At 34.4% G+C, this 23,555-nt stretch overlaps 2 protein-coding genes across 2 annotated transcripts; one reads left to right on the top strand and one right to left on the bottom strand.

The window, feature by feature from the left end:
- Positions 1-954: 954 nt before the first annotated feature.
- On the bottom strand, positions 955-22,887 carry LOC102809201 (uncharacterized). The gene is made up of 2 exons (XM_006823324.2): positions 21,256-22,887; positions 955-1,332 (listed from the first exon to the last, which is right to left on the bottom strand). Exons 1-2 carry the CDS (start codon positions 22,885-22,887, stop codon positions 1,270-1,272), a joined length of 1,695 nt encoding a protein of 564 aa, XP_006823387.2. The 3' UTR covers positions 955-1,269.
- On the top strand, positions 8,522-12,656 carry LOC146738923 (uncharacterized). Its single transcript, XM_085503233.1, has 3 exons — positions 8,522-8,743; positions 9,674-9,949; positions 10,096-12,656. The coding sequence occupies exons 1-3, from the start codon at positions 8,533-8,535 to the stop codon at positions 12,243-12,245; spliced, it is 2,637 nt and encodes an 878-aa protein (XP_085359359.1). The 5' UTR covers positions 8,522-8,532; the 3' UTR covers positions 12,246-12,656.
- Positions 22,888-23,555: the final 668 nt, after the last annotated feature.

The following is a 23,555-nucleotide window of genomic DNA, read 5'->3' as shown; positions in this document are numbered from 1 at the left end:
GGGAAGCAAGGCAGTCTCAGTAGTGTTTTCCAAAATCAACAACACAGGTTTAATCTGTGTGCCTATAAGTTTCAAGGATTAACTCAGACAAAGCAATGTTAGGGTGTGTTATCGGTGCTATCTGACACACAATGAGTGTTTCCAAACATTTGAGTGGTTTGTCTCCGCCCCTGTTTATTTCACAGATTAGTCATTTGCATATGAGGCACAAGGTCACACAGTCACTGAAAAAAATCATTGATTTTGGTGTTTTCATCTGCCAATTTTATCCAATTATAGCTATCCCATTCCTTTATTTGTTGGTTTCCAATAGCCTTACACATTTGGATGCCCCTACACATGTTAAAACAGACCTTGATGGGAAAACAAATTGATTGTGCCGATAAACAAGTTTGAAAATCTTTGCTGTGACTTCATGGATGTTTTCTAGGAGTTTATGTTTTTCAAAATACAAGGTCTTTAACAAAAAATAACGTATACTTATTGTCGTCGGATTAACACCAAATTTTCACAGCTTTAAGGTGACAATGAGAGGAACTTGAATGTGTCCAGACAAACTATTTCATGGATTATTTACCAATGTGTTGTGGTTTGAGTTGGGGGCAATGCGACTAAAACAGAAATTAAAATTCAGGACACTACTTTTCAAAACGCGCTGCTTGAATAAAACTGACCAGACACATTCAATTTACCAGACTATTGAACAACTAGGAAAAGTGAGAAAAAAAACCTTCTTATCACCAGCATAAATGCGTAATTATTTTTTTTACAAAAAAAGTATTTTTTCACTTTTGATTGAGTAACGCACCGTAGAATGCAGATACGGGCATGGCAAACACACCTTTGAGAAGCTTGAAGTCTGGCGATTCCAAAAATATATACTTTCCTGGGTCTATTTGTAGTCATTTGGTCACAATTAGAAGATGAAAACAAGTATGCAAATAATAGTCCCGCTACCTTAACTTGATTTAATCTTTATATAAATTAAAATACCTCTTTTTCAAGAAGGTTGAGTATATGAAAAGTATTACATTCCATTAAAAGAACTAAACCGATACATGACTATATACACCAAAAGATTACAATTTTTTTTTTTTAAATTACTTTTTCTGACAAAATCATGAAAAGAAATTTCTTTCACAAACTTCTAAAATTAGACAGTGACTCCAAATCTCTGACAAGTTTGGGTAAAGAATTGTACTATCCACCTTCAACTGATATGGAATACTTGTAAAGCATAGTATTGGCTCTAGGTATTTGTAATAGGTTTTATTCAGTGATTCTGCCTCCAAAAAATTCTTGATGGATTCTCGTTTTCCCGTTCAATATGGCCTGCTAAAACAAACACATAAAAAGAAGTTACACAGGCCAAATATTGATATGTTTAGGTCTTGTTTAATCTAATCGATATTTTAAAATAAGATGAGTTTCTTTCTTCTGTTCCCAGCAATGGAAAACATTTTTTAGAAAAAAGATGATTAATATAATCATCATTAGGCATACATGAATAAAATATTGAGAACAAAATTATTCCACACTTAAAATTTATCTTGAAAAAATAGTTGTATTTGGTGTTCAAATATTTCTGTACATGGAACACAGGTAATGCAATGACCATCAAATTTTTACAAATATGTGCTAGTATCAAACATGTGTAATACAATGACCAACTTTTTCCACAGATTTGAGCAGCATGAGGTACTAATCTTGTCTCATGATTCATTGTATCACATGTGAATATACACATATTTGCATATATTTTTTCTGTTGAATTTTGTAATATTTTTTTTGAACAGCATTAGCTATAATCTTTTTTTCTCTGATTTTTACTTTTAATAAAACATTTTCTGTCGGGGGGGGGGGTGTCGCTCAAAGGATTAAATCTTGACATTGATTTACATGAATGAACACGTTTCGATAGGTTCATTATGCTTGTGTTTCAATAACAAATGAATTTATTATCAATATATATGCATGGCACAAATTTGACATATACTGAACTAAATTTTAAAATCTATATTTTATGAAGATTTGCATATGAAGCTGGCTTCAAAACTTTCCCAGCGTGTGTCGCGTATGGCCATTTATAATTGACATATGAATGCATGTGTATAATCTACATATGAATACTTTTATGATCTACATATGAATAAAGGAAAATTGATCGAGTCACATGCCATTCATGGCAGCTGCATTTACAAAATACCTGTATCAGCTGCCATCAAGGTACATTGCACAATTTTCTCTCTAGGTGGCGCTGCTTACATTGGATACATGTACCTTAGATTACGTTGTAAATTCTGGGGCAACTGTTTTCTGTAAAACAGCTCTTTCTGTTATCCAGGTCGGTAGGTATTAAATTTTCTGACATTTTGAATTCTTAAGGAATTCATTTGTGTGTATTTATATATAAATTACAATTAATTTAATTGGAATTGACAGTCTAAGCAGTAAAAATAATTTCAACCTCGAACCAAAAATATCAGACATTTTACCAGCTAGTAATTTCCAAAATATATTTTGTTGAAAATAGGTTTTCTCAAAACGTCATTCAAACCAGTCAGTTTAGATGAAATGTCTAGCATTATGTAATGTATATATTGATCCATGTTCCAATTATTTTTACAATTGTGGAGCTTCCTTTGCATATATATTACTCTTACGCATGTCTACGCTTGAGCACAAAGTAGTGATTAAAGTAGATAAATGTGTATAATGGTTGCCATAGAAACAAGTATATTACCGGTAGATACTTGCAATTTAATCAGGATTGCAGTTAATTGTGACTAAAATTTCTGCCATATTCATAAAACCAATTATTAATTATTTAACAAAAACAATTATAATATATTCATCAAATTCGCCTGCGTTTCCTTTTATATTTTTTGACAATAAATTGATGGTACCTTATACATTATTCACGTTTATGCAGTGAATTTGATAAAAATTTATGGCAAATATACTAAGTATAGATTTCTTGACATACGGTGATTCTATTTAACATTTACGTCATCTATTCAAAAAAAATTAATGTTTAAGATTCGGCAACATTAAATAATTTCTATGTTTATATGGATATGCTGTTGAGATTCATACTGTGAAAGCAATGTAATACACAATATAGGAGTAAATATTACTGTGGCTGAAAACTAGTATAACAGCATTAAAATTTAATGTGTTCCATATCAATTTTTAAGGAACATTGCCAAATATTGGGAAAATAATCTTTGAAATCAGAAAATTAAAGACACCATCATAAATTAAATATATGTAATATTGAAACCATGGAGTTTTGAAAAGAATGGAAAACAGCAGTGGTTTTAAGCAAAAATATCGAGCATTTTTATTTCAAAACTACTAATCAGATATTAAATAAATGTGGATACTGTGGGGTTATGCACAGACCTTATTAATGTTTAGTTGAAATCTATGCATAACAATTATCTAATTTCCATAATGATTTTCAGCTTTTTCACAGGTGTGATTAGTTCAACATTTTCACCACCAGTTTCCTCTTTTCATCACAAATTCACAAAATAGCCCTGTTCTTGAGACAAAAATAGTCAAATTTTTGAGTAAAAACTGAAAATTTACCCAAATTTTGTCTGTCGGCTCCAAAATTAGGGTTCATTGCCAGAAATATTAAAGAACACAAGAAAAAATTGCAGAAAAATTTGGGTGAGAAAGTCTGGTGGTGAAAATGCTAAATTTGAAATCAGTGTATATTAATTAACTAATTTGCATAAATTAACCAATTTGTAACTGTTTCAGTTAGTACCACTCATTAATGAAACTTGATAAATAGGTGTTCTGAAATAATCCACAGACTGCAAACAACAGATGTACAATCAAATTTATTATTTTGTTCTGATATTTCGTGAGTTTTCTATTATTATAATCTTCAATATCGTGGATAAAAGTGCTTCCACATTGTGAATCTGAAAGAGCAGAGCTATATTAGCAGATAGCCTCCTTGTTTAAAAGGTTAATCTTAAACTTTTAATTAATTTTAAATATTTCTGAAATGAACTTGTCAATTATTAATGATTTTACAATCTATCGAACATTACATTACATTATTGTTGCAAAAAGTCATGAATTAAATTCACCGGTATGGAAAGGCCTTGTACATTTTTTTCTTTTTTTGTTGTGTTTGATTACATACTGTATCCTCTGATTTTGTAGTTATGTAATAAAGTTATTATTATTATTTTCTATTTCAGATGAGTCAGTATGTCAACTGTCAACAATGAAGTGATTAAAAAAGTATCATGGAGACTATCAGAGCCAGCAGAAAGTGCTCGTTACTACGATTCTAGCAAGGAGACCTTTGTACCTATCCCAGCTGAAGACTACACCCAGATAGTGATAGACGGGGAGATAACGCTGAAAGTGCCAGTCTCGTATGACTGCGATATTATGCATACAATTACAATTACACCAAACACCGCAAATGGGATAACCTTGCTGCATCTTCTGCAGCAAATTTATTGTTTCTATAGCAACAAACCTGTTTCAAAAGAAGAACTTTTGACATACCCTGATGAAGGTTTTACGGGAGATTTTAAGAAAGAGACATTAAAGAAACAAGAAGCAGGTCATACGGTTTATTACAGTGATCTGATGAGAGACCGGGAATACTTTGATGGTATCCATGACGATGTACTTCTATTGATTTCTTAGAAATGCCACTTGTCTTCATCATATGCCTCACCTAGATATATTATATTTTTAGTTGAGTATCATATTCACTCTATTAGAAGCACACAACAACTAAACATGTATATTGGAAAATTAAAATATATATTTTAATTTTATATTTTAAATATATATTTTAATTTTGACCATAGATGCACCTCTGTCACTTACAAGCGCTTAAAAGCAAATCCAGGCTGGATTATTAAAAAACAAAATTTTTGATCACAGACACATCTCTATCATTTACGTATTAAAGTATATACATTACTAATAGAACATAGACACACCTGTGCTGCTAATAGAGCAATTACAGTATTGGTATTAATGTAAATTATGTACAACCCAGTTCTTTTAAGGTCCAGAAAATATTAAAATGGTTCTGAGGAATTATAGTTTTCCAAAATCAATACGATTGTTGTTTTTTTCATGAGAATTTCGTTTTTCTTTTGTTGAATATTCTGAAGTACATTTGGACATGCACTTATTTTATTGATGATGCAATGCTTTGACCAGAAACACAATTTTTTTTTTCACTGGTCCCAATGTACTTAATCTTATTTTAATCAGATTGGACTTTGCTTAACTTCAATGTACACATTTTGGATTGTCAGACTTTACATGAATGTGCATCTAATAAAATCAAGCATTACCCTGGTATATGATTAACTCAGCAATTAATAGCTGTGATTTTTTTTGGGTACAAATATAATGACATAAAGATGACTAAGTCTTACTGAAATATTTTTAATGTCAGTATATAAGATACATGATATGCTTTCAGTGTCCATGTTTTGGCGATGACCGTTAAAAACTGGCATTGACAGGAAATGTTTTATTAAAACTAAAAATTTGAGAAAATAGGTTGATAGTTACAACTAATGTCGCTATAAATAAATTACATTATCATACATCTAAGACCTTAAACAATATAATTTACTGTTTCTTTAAAAAAATACGGATCTGAATTCATTCCAAAATGTGTCTTTTCATTCCAACATTCTAATTTTCCCTTGCATTGAAAGTGACCCATGTTATCGACATCACATTCAAACACTTTTCTTTGTTTACGTTGGACGTAGAAACGCTATAGCACATGATAATAAGAATCCCATCACTTCATATTTTTTTTTCATTTGAATTTTGGCTGTTAAATATTTACAGAGGAAAGGTGTATAATAATAAGGTTATCACAGAATACTTCAAAGTGTGCACAAAGACAGTGCAGTGATTGCATTGACCAATGTGTAACAGAGGTTGTTGCGATCACGTACTGCCTGGAGTGCCGTACTGCCTCGTATTAATACTAGTATATGCTAGTCTGAAATGAAGCGATAGTTTAACCCTTTGAGCCTATTATTTCCCACTTTAATTGACGTAAATTTGTTCACATTTTCTGTAATTTTCACTGAATTCAATCTTAATTTTAGACCAAAATGGACAAAATGTGATATTGCTTCTAGTTTTTAATAAAAAAATGAAATATTCACAACTTTTTTGTGGAATAGAACAGACTATTTTGTGGATGATGTCTGATTGCCTAGATACTCCAGCTTTATACTTGCTATTGACATCTGTGATACATTTACATCTTTTGATATTCCAGTATATTGATAGTCATGCTGCATCTTTGTATTACCAGTATTATCTAGAGATTTCATTGCATTAAAATAAAAACAACGGCATTTATGCATAAAATAATTTTATTTCATCAAACAACACAATGTTACAGGCAATACATAAAAATAGCTAAATATCATACTCTTGTCTCGTTATTTGTTAACATGAGAAAATGAAAATAAGTTTCAATTAAATGTTCGTAATGTCAAATGGCAATACGTCTTAAATGCAAACAGCTGCTAAGATGTTCTTGAGAGTGAGAGAGCATCAAACTTTGTTTTTTGCCTCTGAATAAAGTTCTATACTTCATGTCTATGGTTACCTGAATCTATGTAACTATGGTAACAGAGAACGTGATAACAGGAGTGAATGGAGCACAAACCAAGTTTTGTGGTCTTCTTGGACTCGACAAGAACTCCGCAGCCGTTTGCATCTAAGATCTATTCAGGTTTTCCAGCATCACGTGTGTATCTGAACTTGATGTATATTTTTGACTGACACACACAACACTGAAGCCTGAAATGAACAATAACCAGTTATTTCACCGACCTTTACACTTACCGCAAAATCTGTATTAAAAGCCGCATCCCTAATAGAAGTCACACCCATTCTTTTTGAACAAATGAGAACGAAAAATTTATCATTTCTCATATGTGTAGATGCTCTAATAGAAACCACATCCATTCTGTTACATTGTACCATTTTAATAGAAGCCGTGGCTTCTAATACAGATTTTACAATATTAGTATTTCTCTTGGGGTATTGTAACCATCTTGTAAATCATGCGACTTCAAATGAGATCTACATAACATGCTAGTTGCATGTCCTTATTTTATAAATCATTGTAAATATCTGTATTTCATTTCCACCAAACTGTAAACGGTTTCATTTTCACTACTAGAAATCGTACAATTCGTGAATACAAAATTTCACGAAAGTCAGACAATCAATATATTTCACTGCGACAAAATTTTGTGATTTACTTCAACTCACAAGAACTTGTCTCTCAAGAAATTAAATCTGTTCACAGTAAATCACCTGCTTATGATAGGTAGGCTATAATGTATGCGAATGACCTGACCTTGCATGACATCATAACAACTATATATGGTCAGATTACCATATTAGGAATGTAAAGACAATTGTAAGCACACTAATTATCAAAAATAGTAAATAAAAAGATCACATAAATATTGGAATGTGGTGAAGTTTAAAAATATGAAATATTTATGTCAAATAAAATGTTAAAAATACAAATTATGATATATGATCCATTTGCAACCATGGTTATTATGACAAAATGTAATGGACCCTGGAACTAGCATACAGTGATTATAGATCCATTGAGAGCAGTGGCACAAATTCATACTTTGATTTTAGCATTGCATAGTTTATTCGTGTAGTTTCTTGTTAGCGACAACATTGGTATGTGTACAATTGTCTCAAATGACGCAATTTAAAAAAAACACATGCACAGTTTGCCAGTTTCCATTTTGTGGTTCAACAGAATTTCTGGGTACACAAGCCAGCGACTGCAGAATGCAACCATTTTTTTTTGCTTCGTTTGCATAATAATAAAAAGTTATTTTTCTTGTGTTTCTTTTTTGAACACCAAATACCTGAGGGTTGCATTTTTATTTATTATGTACCGTGACTACATCTGTAATGCAAAATATTATTTTTTGCTGATTTCCATTAACAGAACGATTCAACTCTTCTGTGTGTTACCCGGTATTCATGATGAGGGCCTAATTGTAAACATAAAAAAAAATGTGGTATACCGTCTATTCAACCACAGCTTGCATAAATGAAAAATGCTCTTGGTCAATCAGAAAGACATATTCAGGAAAGTTAAATGCTGGTATAATATAATGCTGGTTATATCGAAAACTGCTGTGACTTTAACCTTTTCACCTCCAGTTCTCTCTTTCCATCACAAATTCACAAAATAGTCTTGTTATAGTCTGCATTTTCCTTCAGAAGTTAGGGACAAAAATAGCCAAAGTTGTTGAGTAAAAGCTGAAAATTGACTCAAATGTTGTCTGTGGGCTCTGAAATTAGGGTTCATTTTCAGAAATACTAAAGAATATTAGAAAAAAAGCGCAGACAAATTTGGTGGTAAACAAGTTAAAGGAGATTCGTGTTGGCATTACCGATAAATGCTGTTGGTATACTTATCACAGCTATGTGTATAAGCAGAATGTGACATAAGGTTGTATGCGCGGAAATGCACTGCGCATACGTTCTGCGCATTTGAAGCAGACTTTCAAGATGGCTGCCACAACAAACAAGTACGCTTCGCGATCGCCGAATGCACGCAAATTTAAAGGATTTTTGACCGAGAAAGAGAAGAGAAGAAGATTGGCAGTTATCCAGGCGAACCGCCAACATAAGAAAGTTGCTGAAGTAGTTTTAGAATCAAATTCAGGTACGTACGTACGGTGTCAGTTTACGACGTAAACTTTGGTTGAGTCGTCTGCAACTGTTATCCACAACTCGAATCAATATATTTTCACATTTTATTTGTTTTTATGAACATCAGATTATGCTTATTTTGGGGGAAACAGTGTTTATTTTTTCCTAATTCCTGTTTCACTAAATACAGAAATTGTGATAAAAAAAATATTTGACAACGAAGTTTGTCTGTCGCGTCGTCTGCAGCTTTCATTAATTATGACGAGGTGCCTTCAACGCGAACTGGTAATTTTAACTATACGCACAAAACCCCCAATTTGAGGGCATGATTGTCCTCACACTTCCATATAACCAAGGGGATACAATTTTAACTATGAATAAACAGCATGTTCAAATATTTTCTATATTTTGCTGTTTTGAAATCCATATTTATTTTCCCAGTGTTATAAATTTAGAGCATTGAAATTTCATCTGTTTACTCTTCAGAAAAAAATTAACATGTAACATGATGAACTTGCGGCTGTGTTAAGGAAATTAAAATTAAAATACTTGCATATTATAGTAGATACTTGAATTTTATTTTTTCTATTTGTTATTGTGTCAAATATTTTTGTTCTAAATACATTGTAATATATATTTTTGGACATTTTCTCCCAATAAATGTTTTTTCTGAAAATAAGCCATGACCTAAAAATTATTGTTATTTTTCACATTATCTGAATGTGAGAGAGTTTCTGTTTTGCCTATGGCTCCTTTGGAAATGATGATTTTGGAATAATGGTTTCTTTTTATTTCTGTAAATATTCATACATTTCTTACGAATAGCACAGATAGTATGTTAACATCTTACTGTTGTCAATATCTGTTAGCCAGTATAGTAGTGCAAATTGCATGAAATTTATTTACATGATGACTGTAATGATAATCTGATTTATCTTTACAGAAGTTACTTCAGAAAGTGCTATAAATTGGAATGTTGGACGCAGAATAGTACAGCTGTCTGTTCTAGCTGAGGGATTAAAAGCCTGTGCTGTGTGTTGTGAACACCTTGTTCTGGTGGATTGCCAGGAGGAGAGACGATATGGTCTTGGTAGTGTACTGTATATACCTTGCCAGAGATGTGGTGCTGTAAACCATGTGTATACAGGTTCGACACATAGGAATGCCAAATCAAACCAAGGATTACCTATATTTGATGTAAATACCAAATTAGCCACCGGTAAGATTTACAGGCAAACTAAGGATTCATCTCAATTATTAACCTCTTATGGTCATATATTGGTGATCATACTTTTAGTAATGTAGGGCAGCAAAAACTAATCTTATAAAATGTTAATCTAAGTTGTTTCTTATTTCATAACATAGGAATGGTACACAGTGGAATGGGAGAGACTCATGTGAATAACTTCCTTGCCTCACTGAATATACCGGGTATACACCACAAGACATTAAAGAAAAGAGAAAGAGAAGCAGGTGTTGGTATTGAGAATGTTGCAAAACGACTGTGTGTTAAAGCTCTTACTGAAGAACAAAAACTTAGTTCACATGAAAATCAAGTTGATATTTCCTTTGATGGTGCATGGCAGCGCCGTGGCTCTGGCAAAGAATATAACAGTCTGTCAGGTCATGGTGCTGCTATAGGGGAAGCAACTGGTAAAATTATGGGATATGCTGTGCGTTCAAAGGGATGCAAAATTTGTGAAAATGGGGATATGAACACAAGAAAACATGACTGTCGTAAAAACTGGACAGGGAGTTCCAAAGCTATGGAAGGAGATATTGCTGTTGAAGTGGTAAAAACTATTAACAAAACTAGTGCTAAAACAGTATCTTTAACTATGGATGATGATACAACAACCATTCATAAACTAAGAACAGAAATTAACCAAGATATTGAAAAGAGACCAGATATGAACCACACCAAAAAAGGTCTAGGAAATAAATTATATGAACTTTCAAAAACTCACAAAATATTAACACCACGTGTTATCAAGTATTTTCAAACATGTTTTTCCTATGCTGTTACTCAGAACAAAGGTAGGCCAGCTTTAATCAATAAAAACTTGCTTGCCATTGTTCCCCATGCATTTGGATCTCATGAATCATGTGATCGTAAATGGTGTGGTTACCAACGTCAGCCAGATACTTACTGCCACAAACGTCTTCCATATGGTAAAGATCTTTCTGGGGTAGAATTGCGTAAAGATTTAAAATCTATTTTTGAAATTTATGCTGCATGTGCAAATAAACTTTCTCTTATGAGTTCAACACAAGCCAATGAAAGTTTTCATAACACTGTTGCTTCTAAAGCACCAAAAAACAGACATTACAGTAAATCAGAAAGTTTAAATATCCGCATTGCAGCAGCAGTTTCACAGAAAAATAGTGGATACACATATGTTTGTAGTGTTAACAAAGAAAATGGACTATCTCCTGGAATTGTTTCACAGGTGAGGGGAATAAAACTAGACAATAAAGCAAGAAAAAGAAAGATGCAGACAGAAAACAAAAAATACAAACTTAGACGTATACAATTAAAAGAGGAGCGAAACAAAAAATGTAATGCTACTGAGTTAAGAGAAGGTGACACATACAACACAAACATTGCAATTAGAAATGACATTGATATTACATGTATTCCTGAACCAGTTAATGCTCCTGTAAGTTTTCCAGTAAAAATACTTCAAGATTCTCCTGTTGTTGTATTTGATCTTGAAACAACATCATTTGGTATTGATTCCTCAATTTGTCAGATTGCTGCATCTTATGATGGTAAAATATTTGATGAGTATGTTGACCCCTGTCAGCCAATACATCCAGCAGCATCCAATGTAACTGGGTTGACATATACATGTGGTAAACTGTTTCATAACTTTAATTTAGTACCAACATTATCACAGAAAGATGCTCTTGAGAGTTTTATAGAATGGATTCCATTAAATTCTGTGTTAGTTGCACATAACTGTAAGAATTTTGATGCTAGGATTCTGGTTAGTTCTGTGCAAAGATATGGTCTTTTAGACAAACTGAAACATAAACATTGCTGCTTTTCTGATACGCTCTCTGTATTTCGTGAAATTTTACCACCTCGATCATCTTACTCTGAAGAAAACCTGGTTAATGATTATTTACACACTGAATACAGTGCTCACAATGCAAAACATGATGTACATATGCTTCAACAATTGATTGGTAAATGTAATGTTGACATCAGCCATATTAGTAAACATAGCTTCTCTGTTGATTTTATTATAGAAGCTCTTGAATTTCTATTGTGTAAAAAGAAAAATCTGTCTTCTCTTAGTCAACTAATAAGTAAGAAGGTAATTACAAAGTGTATGGCTGAGAAAATAGCTGCTTCTGGTCTGGCTTTTTGTCACTTGAACTTGGCTTATAGCAGAGGAGGGATAGATGGATTGGTGAAGTTGCTTAGTGAAGATTATTTTGGTCATCCACGGGTAACCAAACATAAAAAAACATTCTTGTCACTATCGCAGTTTTTTGAAAAGAAGTAACTATATTTAAAACAATGATTAATGACTCTTGTGATATTTTTTTAGTTCACTAATCCATCCATTCATTACATGACTTCTTTGAGAACACTAGACTGATATTTGGTATGTAAATGTCTCATAGGGTGAAAATGGGATTATTCATGCAATGTTGGCATATTTTCTGAAAAGAAAACACTTTTTTTGTCCATTGAAGGTTATTGTATCTAAATATGTGTATTTATATCCAGATTTAAAAAAAATTAAATACATACAATTGTATATTAATAAAATGATAAAGCAAGTGTTATATGATTTTAAAATATGTGAAATATTTAATTATATTAGTATTTATGGACCACTTTTATTTATTTATCGATATATGAATATTTAAAAAAACAGAACACAAAATAAATATTACTTACAATTAAACAATACTGATCTTTTTGTCACTTCATGTATGGTAACACTAGTCATACTCTGCCTTGTATGTATGTTACAGCACACCACACCCCTCCCCACCACCATACACACCTGTGCCCTAACTGAGAATACAATGCTTTCATCAGTATCCCTCAGAAGAAAATAATACTTCAGTGCATTAATAGTGGCTTGACTTTGAATTTCTATATTTCCAATGAAAGGTAAGAATATTCTCCCAAGCACCCAGCCAATATATATAAACTGTACTTCATATATAAAACAATATAATCTACTGATGTTGGATGTACATGACCATATTTGATGTACCCCGGTATGTATATTGACAAGGGGACTGGCAAAGGTCAAAGGTCACGCAAATGATCCAACATGGCCACCAAGATTATTGAAACTGACAATTAAACTAATTATTTCTCAAAAAGTAGTGCATTAACATACCATTTTCAATGTATAATATGGAATAACTTCATAAGCACTCGACATATACACAATTTCAAGAGATTTCCATGGATGAAATTTTTTGTAGGACAGTTTCTATGAATTTTTTTATCTAAAATACAAAACCAAATGAAGGAAACTATTGTTTTCTTTAAATAGGTAATTTCTTAAATTCATTAGAATTGAATTTAAATATGAACTCATATTATGTGCTGATAGGATAAAACCAATTTCAGTAAAAATGTGGATTAAGACCGAGTATAAATGACAACTTAAGTTATTTATTAAAGCTACTTAAAAATGCTGACTCAGCATAATTGTGAGTTGTGTATCTTAAAAATTAGTACATTAACCCCATGTTTTTTTCTTTTCTATGAGTTTAGAGTAACATGTCCTGTACACCTGTAGTATTTTAAACGATTTTCCATGGGTTTTTTATTTTGTAGCATACATCCATAAGTCAAGAATAGGTCAAAGGTCATGTTCAAAATAATTAAAGGGACACCTTCCAGTTAAGATTAATTTCACAACAAATTTACTTTCTGGATTAAAACAACAATGGATAACAAAAGATAGATTAACATTGTAAACAACATAAACAATAGTGTCCCATGATTCTTTGGTGCAATCCATGGGATTGAGCGGTTCCCCTTTAACACAATGATGATGATGATGATGATAAATGTAGTTCCAACATCCATACATGTATGGAAACATTTGGTCAGAAAAGCATATAATGCTGTTTACTTAACACAATGATGTATTATGGGTAATATTTACATGTGCATCACAATGTAACTCCCATGTACACAAAAAACAAAATAACTTAAAGAACAAAAGCACTCATAAAAAATGCACTCATGAATACAAAACAAAACTTATAAAAACAAATAAACAATTCCTCAATGTAAATAAACACTGGCTTTCAAATCAATTGTAATCATTATTCGACTCAAAACCCAAACAAATGCAACTGTGGTCTTTAAATGTTGTTTTTTTTTAAATATGAATACAATAAAATCAAATTTAAAATGTATATACATGTAGTTAGTAACTCATGTACTCTCTGCAAGAATCTATTCACCCAAATTATACAACAATGTGAGTGTGCATATTTACTAATTATAGATCTAAATAAAAACACTAATACATGTGTACATATAAAGCCACACAAATTCTACTGCCACATGTGCAGCAACACAAATTCTACTGCTACATGTGCAGCCACACAAATTCTACTGCTACATGTGCAGCAACACCAATTCTACTGCCACATGTGCAGCAACACAAATTCTACTGCCACATGTGCAGCAACACAAATTCTACTGCTACATGTGCAGCAATACAAATTCCACTGCTACATGTGCAGCAACACAAATTCTACTGCTACATGTGCAGCAACACAAATTCTACTGCTACATGTGCAGCCACGCAAATTCTACTGCTACATGTGCAGCAACACAAATTCTACTGCTACATGTGCAGCCACACAAATTCTACTGCTACATGTGCAGCCACACAAATTATACTGCTACATGTGCAGCCACACAAATTCTACTGCTACATGTGCAGCAACACAAATTCTACTGCTACATGTACAGCAACACCAATTCTACTGCCACATGTGCAACACCAATTCTACTGCCACATGTGCAGCAACGCCAATTCTACTGCTACATGTGCAGCAACACAAATTCTACTGCTACATGTGCAGCAATACCAATTCTACTGCTACATGTGCAGCAACACAAATTCTACTGCTACATGTGCAGCAACACAAATTCTACTGCTACATGTACAGCAACATCAATTCTACTGCTAAATGTGCAGCAACACAAATTCTACTGCCACATGTGCAGCAATACAAATTCTACTGCTACATGTGCAGCCATACAAATTCTACTGCTACATGTGCAGCAATACAAATTCTACTGCTACATGTGCAGCCATACAAATTCTACTGCTACATGTGCAGCAATACAAATTCTACTGCTACATGTGCAGCCATACAAATTCTACTGCTACATGTGCAGCAACATCAATTCTACTGCTACATGTACAGCCACACCAATTCTACTGCTACATGTGCAGCCACACAAATTCTACTGCTACATGTGCAGCTACAAATTCTACTGCTACATGTGCAGCAATACAAACTCTACTGCTACATGTGCAGCCACACAAATTCTACTGCTACATGTACAGCAACATCAATTCTACTGCTAAATGTGCAGCAACACAAATTCTACTGCTACATGTACAGCAACACCAATTCTACTGCTACATGTGCAGCAACACAAACTCTACTGCAACATGTGCAGCCACACAAATTCTACTGCTACATGTACAGCAACATCAATTCTACTGCTACATGTACAGCAACACCAATTCTACTGCTACATGTGCAGCAACACAAACTCTACTGCTACATGTGCAGCCACACAAATTCTACTGCTACATGTACAGCAACATCAATTCTACTGCTAAATGTGCAGCAACACAAATTCTACTGCCACATGTGCAGCAACATCAATTCTACTGCTAAATGTGCAGCAACACAAATTCTACTGCCACATGTGCAGCAATACAAATTCTACTGCTACATGTGCAGCAACACAAATTCTACTGCTACATGTGCAGCAACACAAATTTTACTGCTACATGTGCAGCCACACAAATTATACTGCTACATGTGCAGCCACACAAATTCTACTGCTGCATGTGCAGCAACACAAATTCTACTGCTACATGTACAGCAACACCAATTCTACTGCCACATGTGCAACACCAATTCTACTGCCACATGTGCAGCAACGCCAATTCTACTGCTACATGTGCAGCAACACAAATTCTACTGCTACATGTGCAGCAATACCAATTCTACTGCTACATGTGCAGCAACACAAATTCTACTGCTACATGTGCAGCAACACAAATTCTACTGCTACATGTACAGCAACATCAATTCTACTGCTAAATGTGCAGCAACACAAATTCTACTGCCACATGTGCAGCAATACAAATTCTACTGCTACATGTGCAGCCATACAAATTCTACTGCTACATGTGCAGCAATACAAATTCTACTGCTACATGTGCAGCCATACAAATTCTACTGCTACATGTGCAGCAATACAAATTCTACTGCTACATGTGCAGCCATACAAATTCTACTGCTACATGTGCAGCAACATCAATTCTACTGCTACATGTACAGCAACACAAATTCTACTGCCACATGTGCAGCAACATCAATTCTACTGCTAAATGTGCAGCAACACAAATTCTACTGCCACATGTGCAGCAATACAAATTCTACTGCTACATGTGCAGCAACACAAATTCTACTGCTACATGTGCAGCAACACAAATTTTACTGCTACATGTGCAGCCACACAAATTATACTGCTACATGTGCAGCCACACAAATTCTACTGCTGCATGTGCAGCAACACAAATTCTACTGCTACATGTACAGCAACACCAATTCTACTGCCACATGTGCAACACCAATTCTACTGCCACATGTGCAGCAACGCCAATTCTACTGCTACATGTGCAGCAACACAAATTCTACTGCTACATGTGCAGCAATACCAATTCTACTGCTACATGTGCAGCAACACAAATTCTACTGCTACATGTGCAGCAACACAAATTCTACTGCTACATGTACAGCAACATCAATTCTACTGCTAAATGTGCAGCAACACAAATTCTACTGCCACATGTGCAGCAATACAAATTCTACTGCTACATGTGCAGCCATACAAATTCTACTGCTACATGTGCAGCAACATCAATTCTACTGCTACATGTACAGCAACACCAATTCTACTGCTACATGTGCAGCAACACAAACTCTACTGCTACATGTGCAGCCACACAAACTCTACTGCTACATGTGCAGCCACACAAATTCTACTGCTACATGTGCAGCAACACAAATTTTACTGCTACATGTACAGCAACATCATTTCTACTGCTACATGTGCAGCCACACAAACTCTACTGCTACATGTGCAGCAACACAAATTCTACTGCTACATGTACAGCAACATCAATTCTACTGCTAAATGTGCAGCAACACAAATTCTACTGCCACATGTGCAGCAATACAAATTCTACTGCTACATGTGCAGCCATACAAATTCTACTGCTACATGTGCAGCAACATCAATTCTACTGCTACATGTACAGCAACACCAATTCTACTGCTACATGTGCAGCAACACAAATTCTACTGCTACATGTGCAGCAACACAAACTCTACTGCTACATGTGCAGCCACACAAATTCTACTGCTACATGTGCAGCTACAAATTCTACTGCTACATGTGCAGCCACACAAATTCTACTGCTACATGTGCAGCAACACAAATTCTACTGCTACATGTACAGCAACACAAATTCTACTGCTACATGTGCAGCAATACAAATTCTACTGCTACATGTACAGCAACATCAATTCTACTGCTAAATGTGCAGCAACACAAATTCTACTGCCACATGTGCAGCAACATCAATTCTACTGCTAAATGTGCAGCAACACAAATTCTACTGCCACATGTGCAGCCATACAAATTCTACTGCTACATGTGCAGCAACATCAATTCTACTGCTACATGTGCAGCAACACAAATTCTACTGCTACATGTACAGCAACAATTCTACTGCTAAATGTGCAGCAACACAAATTCTACTGCCACATGTGCAGCAACACAAATTCTACTGCTACATATGCAGCAACACAAATTCTACTGCTACATGTACAGCAACATCAATTCTACTGCTACATGTGCAGCAACATTAATTCTACTGCTACATGTGCAGCAACATCAATTCTACTGCTAAATGTGCACCCACACAAATTCTACTGCTACATGTGCAGCAACACAAATTCTACTGCTACATGTGCAGCAACACCAATTCTACTGCTACATGTGCAGCAACACAAATTCTACTGCTACATGTACAGCCACACAGATTCTACTGCTACATGTGCAGCAACACCAATTCTACTGCTACCTGTACAGCAATACCAATTCTACTGCCACATGTGCAACACAAATTCTACTGGTACATGTGCAGCAACACAAATTCTACTGGTACATGTGCAGCCACACCAATTCTACTGCTACATGTGCAGCAATACAAATTCTACTGCTACATGTGCAGCAACACAAATTCTACTGCTACATGTGCAGCCACACAAATTCTACTGCTACATGTGCAGAGACACAAATTAAATTAAAAATGTTACTACAACATGCAGACATATTGTAGTGAATACCAAACATTACTTATAATAAAATACTGGCTTTCAATTTCAAGAAATACCTAACAGTCTTAAAACCATCATTGCTGTCACATTGTAAATATTATTTTAAAATGAATAAGCAGTAAGTTGCAATACATGTATTTAATAAAAGGATTGTCGAATAGACATTTGCGTACCGGTACATTGTAAATATTGTTATTCGAGCAATCATGGTAACTTGTACTCAATAATTCTAATTTGTCTCAAACAGACATATGAATGAATAATAACAGAGTAGTGCAACTGCATGGACTCAGCGTTCTTACACCAAACACCATAAAATCAAGTGTACATACACTATCATGGATTGTTTACAAGATTTCTTATTTCTTTATCATTTTTAACACCACCAAGCATGTACGAATATGTAAAGGGAGTACCGTAGTTTTTTACTTTTAACTACTAAAATTTTGATTTGTTTCATTACACACAGCAATACTCATCTCAAGAAATGCCATACCAGGCTTCATAGACAATCCCTGTCCAACTGTCAGGCAAAGGGCAGTTGCGTGCACCAAGACACTATGGACTACACATGTGAAAATCGCACAATGAACTCCCATAATAAAGACAAGTCATTGTCAATGACACGTCCCCGTTCCGTTCATATTTGAGTGACATATACATTCAAAGCAGATCATGACCGAAATGCACCTGCATATGTACAACACATTGTACTAAACCTGAACAAAATCCATCCATGCATGACTGAGCTCCGGTTCCAGAATTGTGAAAATGTGCGATTTTGATGCATTTTCGGCCTTAAAGCGGCCGCCATTTGGCCATCGTTAACGAGATCATGAAACAAATGCACATACATATTTGTGACATGATGTACCTTGTGTGTGTGTGAAGTTTGAACTCGATCAATCCAAGCATGTCTCAGATACGGATCCAGAACTGAATTCTTTAAAACAAAATGGTCACCAGTCGGCCATTTCAAACCCGATCCAAAAAAAAAATGACGTGCATCAAGGTCCTATTATGTTTAATGTATGTACCAAATTTGAACAAAATCCGTCTATACATAACTGAGATCCGGGTCCGGAATGGTGAAAATGTGCGATTTTGATGCATTTTCGGCCTTAAAATAGCCGCTATTCGGCTATCGTTAATCGGATTATGAAAAAAATGCATGTGCATATGTCCCATATAATGTGTGATGTATGAGTGAAGTTTGAACTTAATCGGTCCATGCATGTTCGAAATACAGGTGATCACGAACGCACGCACACAGGGCAAAACATAAGTCCCCGTTTTCGGACTACGTCCGAACGGGGACTAATAAAATATTCATATTAATCAAAAATTTGTTGAGATTTGATCTTAAAAATAATCTATAAAAAGTAAACTTCATAAAAATAAAGCTATACAATAAAAAATAATCTGAATAATTTCATTTTTCATAATGCTGTCTTCTCTCATATTTAAAAAACAAAAACAGTAACTGAATAACATGTCAATGTTACTTCTTAAATAGAGTTGTAAATGTTTTGTTCAACATATAATGCAAATTTAAATCAAAACATTGGCAGCTCCATGTTGTGTGCAAAATAAGAGTCGGCTGTGACAATTAAAACATTTACCGCAACATCCACCAAAAAGATTGTATGTAATTTGTTGTGAATGAAAACTTACCAGATCACTGCTAAAGACTATTATGCAATGAAATACAGTACAACCCAAGCGCATAACCACATTTATGTGCTAGCTTCAGGCTAAGCCATCGCAAACTGTTATTTAAAATGATTTAAATTCAAATCATTATTAGACATTGAAATCACAAATATTTTTATTTTTTATTTAATTTTGCACAGTTCAAACTATATACACACAATGTGAGTGCTTGAATTGTAATGTATGACAATTGTACAAACAGGTATATATTCACAATGCATTGGATTCCCTAATTTGAAGTGACATACTAGCAGTACGCAGTACAGACTTCCAGCACACATGTCACACACATGGGTCTACAAATCACTGTCATGTTAAGTTAGGAGAGAATACTGTAAAATACTTTTAAAAATATTTTAGCTGGAATTTACTTTTGCTGAAAAGCCATTTTGGGTGTTCTGTATGGAATTTATTTTCACGGATTTCTGATGATTTGAATGTAAAATACCGATTTAGGAAAAAAGATATATTCACTTGATTCTATTTTCACTGAATCATTCCTTAAGTGAAAATAGCGAAATTCCAAGCCAAATTTTAATGAGTGTGTTCACTGATTTGTCTTCAAACTTTGCTATGTGGCAACATTTTGACGAGAATATTTTGTCGGCGTTGGTGTTTACTTACAAGTCTGTGTGCATCACCTGGATAGTACTCATTGTGGAGTTCACACTTTACAATAGTATGGTAATTATCTACCATGACAACAACATCTTCCTTATCTAAGCTACATCTGTAACCAACAGTTACACCAAATTCTTTGATTTTGCGGCAATTACGTAAAATTTGAGTTACTTCGTATTTTGCTGGTGGAGCACCCCATATTATGACACTCTTTAGCATTGGGCAACACTTGGCTAATTTTAGTAGCGTTAGGTCGGTCACTTTTAAAGTACCGGTCTGCCAGCCAGACATGTAAATATATTCCAAATATGGTGAATTCTCGATCACATGACATATACCAGCATCAGTTATTTGGATTAATTCACGTAATTTGATCATTTTCAAATGATGACAATGATTACCAATTTGAACAAGGCTATCATCGCCGATCTTAGGACAGTGGCTTAAATCAAGCTGCTGTAGTTGCATGGGTAAGCTAACCGCTTTGTAATCAATTTGATGGATTGTCTTGAAGTGACACCTAGGGGAGGATCTCACCTGCTCATAAAACAAAGAGGACGGACCTGCAGAAGTACTGAACCCTGCTTGCTGAGTCTGCCAACAATCTGTGTTCCAGTCTTGGGAATGGTTGGCAGAGTAGGTATCCTTAAATTCAATCTTAACATCTGTATCATTTGTAGCAACTGGTGCATCAACTGTCATGGTAACATCATCATCTGAAGCGCCATCTTGAGTGCATGACTGGAAGCGTTGACAAAGCATCTCACCGAAGCCGGAATCATCAGGGTCGCATTCACGACAACTTTTGTTGTATGCTTTCTCAGAGACTTCTTCCTTGTCGTGTTTCTCCATAATTTCTTCATCACTATCACTGTCCTCATCATCTGAAGATGACTGATCAAGAACTGGGTCATCATCTCTTGTGGTAGTTTGAATGCACTTTGTACCATTGATGTAACCAACGGTTCCACTGATATTTACAGCATTGTATCTATCAGAAAGCGTAATCTTCTGTAACATATTACAATTCTGCACATTCAGAAATTTCAATCTTGCACACTTTTGCATGACCTCATTCAGACCGTGTTGTGTGATTAGTGAACAGTTTCCCAAGTCTAAATACTCAAGAAGTTTGCAATTGTTGGCAAGTTGTAGAAGACTTTGATCTGTAATCTGACTGCAGGAGTTCAAGTTCAGGTGATACAAATTGATACAATTGGTGACCACTGCTATGATACCCTTATCAGTTATATCCTGCGATTCCTGTGACTGTGACTGTAGATGTTCCGCACTGTGGATGTCTAAGTGTTGCAATTTCTTGCAAAATGTAGCAATACTGGTTAAACTTGCATCACTGAGATTCCTGCTTACTGTCGAGGAGATATTGAGATGTACTAAATGTTCAGAGCTTTCCACCAACATTCTGACTACGCTATCATCGATGCAACAGTTAGCGAGTGATACATATTGCAGGTGCTTTAAAGTTTGGCTAATTTGCATAATACAGAGACTACTCAGCGACTTGCACAAATCTAACTTCAGACATTGTAATCGCGGACACTTTGTTGCAAACTCCATCATGGTGTTGTCTGAGAGGTGTGTGGAATTTCTAACATCAAGCAATTTCAAATCCGGACATCGTTTTGCAAGCTGCTGTAGATTGTGGTTGGCGCTGTCCATACTGCTCATACTTGTGTAGAATGCATCTACACGTACATGAAGCTTACTCAATCCAGTGAACTGATGTAACACACTAGGCGTCAACTTACGGCATCCTAGAATATTGATATGTTGTAACTTGCTACATTTGGCGATTATTTTATGCAGACCATTTTGCGTTATACCTGTGTATGCCACATTTAAAGACATCAGCTCAGGACAGTTATCAGCAATGTACAGGAAGGACTTGTCACTGACTTTACAACAGTTTAAAACACTTATTTTATGAACTAAACGTGAATTCTTCAGGAGGTTAATAAAGACATAATCAGTAACTTTATCTTTGTTGGTGTTGCCTTTTGTGAGATCAACGACCTTCCACAGTTCATAGTCTTCACTCAGTTTCTTCCAATGCGAGCTAGTCAGCCGAACACCAAGACATATGTCCGAGTATGATAGTTTGCTGAATATCTCCAGTAATAATTGGTCACCAAGATTTGAGATATTCATGTTTGTCACTTAGTACATTAACAAGTTACGGTTGACGGAGTAAATAAGCAGCTGGCTTGCAGTCACTTTAACTGACGGACACAGCATAAAGGATTTCCACTCAAACACTTTACTTCCATAGAGCAGTTCCTGCCACAAATAAATTAAAAATATCATGATCACAACCTGAATCTTTTTGAAATAATATTTTAATACTGTGGAATACTTTATTTTCGCTGCAATTAATTTTTGCTGAAAAGGCTTTTTGGGCGTTTTGTATGGAATTTATTTTCACTAATTTTTGATGAGTTAAATGTGAAATATAGGAAAAAAAGTATATTCGCTGGATTTTATTTTCACGCAAAAATAAATTCAAAGCGAAAATAAAGTATTCTACAGTATATCTTATTAAATGAAACACATGTATGAATTAATAACAGTTTTTTGGTATAAAATTTCAACTCTGAGTAAATTATGCATTAGATCTTTGTCTATACAGTTATGCTATTCAAATTTGTAAAGCTTTTTAACTCAAGAATTCATTCCACAGTACATTAGCTATTACACAGTTTGAATTTAACTAAAAAAAGTGTACCTTTGCCGGTCAATTAGTTTTGCAAAATATGTGCAGGTGATTTTTTTTTTAAATTATCATCAAAAAAAAATTTGAGTTTTCATGAACATTTTCT

Source organism: Saccoglossus kowalevskii, chromosome 9, assembly GCF_978046115.1.
Source record: "Saccoglossus kowalevskii chromosome 9, keSacKowa6.1, whole genome shotgun sequence".
In the NCBI taxonomy this organism is placed as follows: domain Eukaryota; kingdom Metazoa; phylum Hemichordata; class Enteropneusta; family Harrimaniidae; genus Saccoglossus; species Saccoglossus kowalevskii.
Note: the sequence above shows the minus strand (reverse complement) of the source record. Positions and strands in the feature narration are given on the sequence as shown.

Bases quoted from the DNA above. Each gene is read 5' to 3' on its own strand.
- LOC102809201 (XM_006823324.2), bottom strand. From the start codon at position 22,887: ATGAATATCTCAAATCTTGGTGACCAATTATTACTGGAGATATTCAGC. The intron at 1,333-21,255 runs GTGAGATCCTCC...TTGTTTTAGCAG, and splicing joins CCTCTTTGTTTTATGAGCAG to GCCATATTGAACGGGAAAAC.
- LOC146738923 (XM_085503233.1), top strand. From the start codon at position 8,533: ATGCGCGGAAATGCACTGCGCATACGTTCTGCGCATTTGAAGCAGACT. The intron at 8,744-9,673 runs GTACGTACGTAC...TTATCTTTACAG, and splicing joins AGTTTTAGAATCAAATTCAG to AAGTTACTTCAGAAAGTGCT. The intron at 9,950-10,095 runs GTAAGATTTACA...TTCATAACATAG, and splicing joins AAATACCAAATTAGCCACCG to GAATGGTACACAGTGGAATG.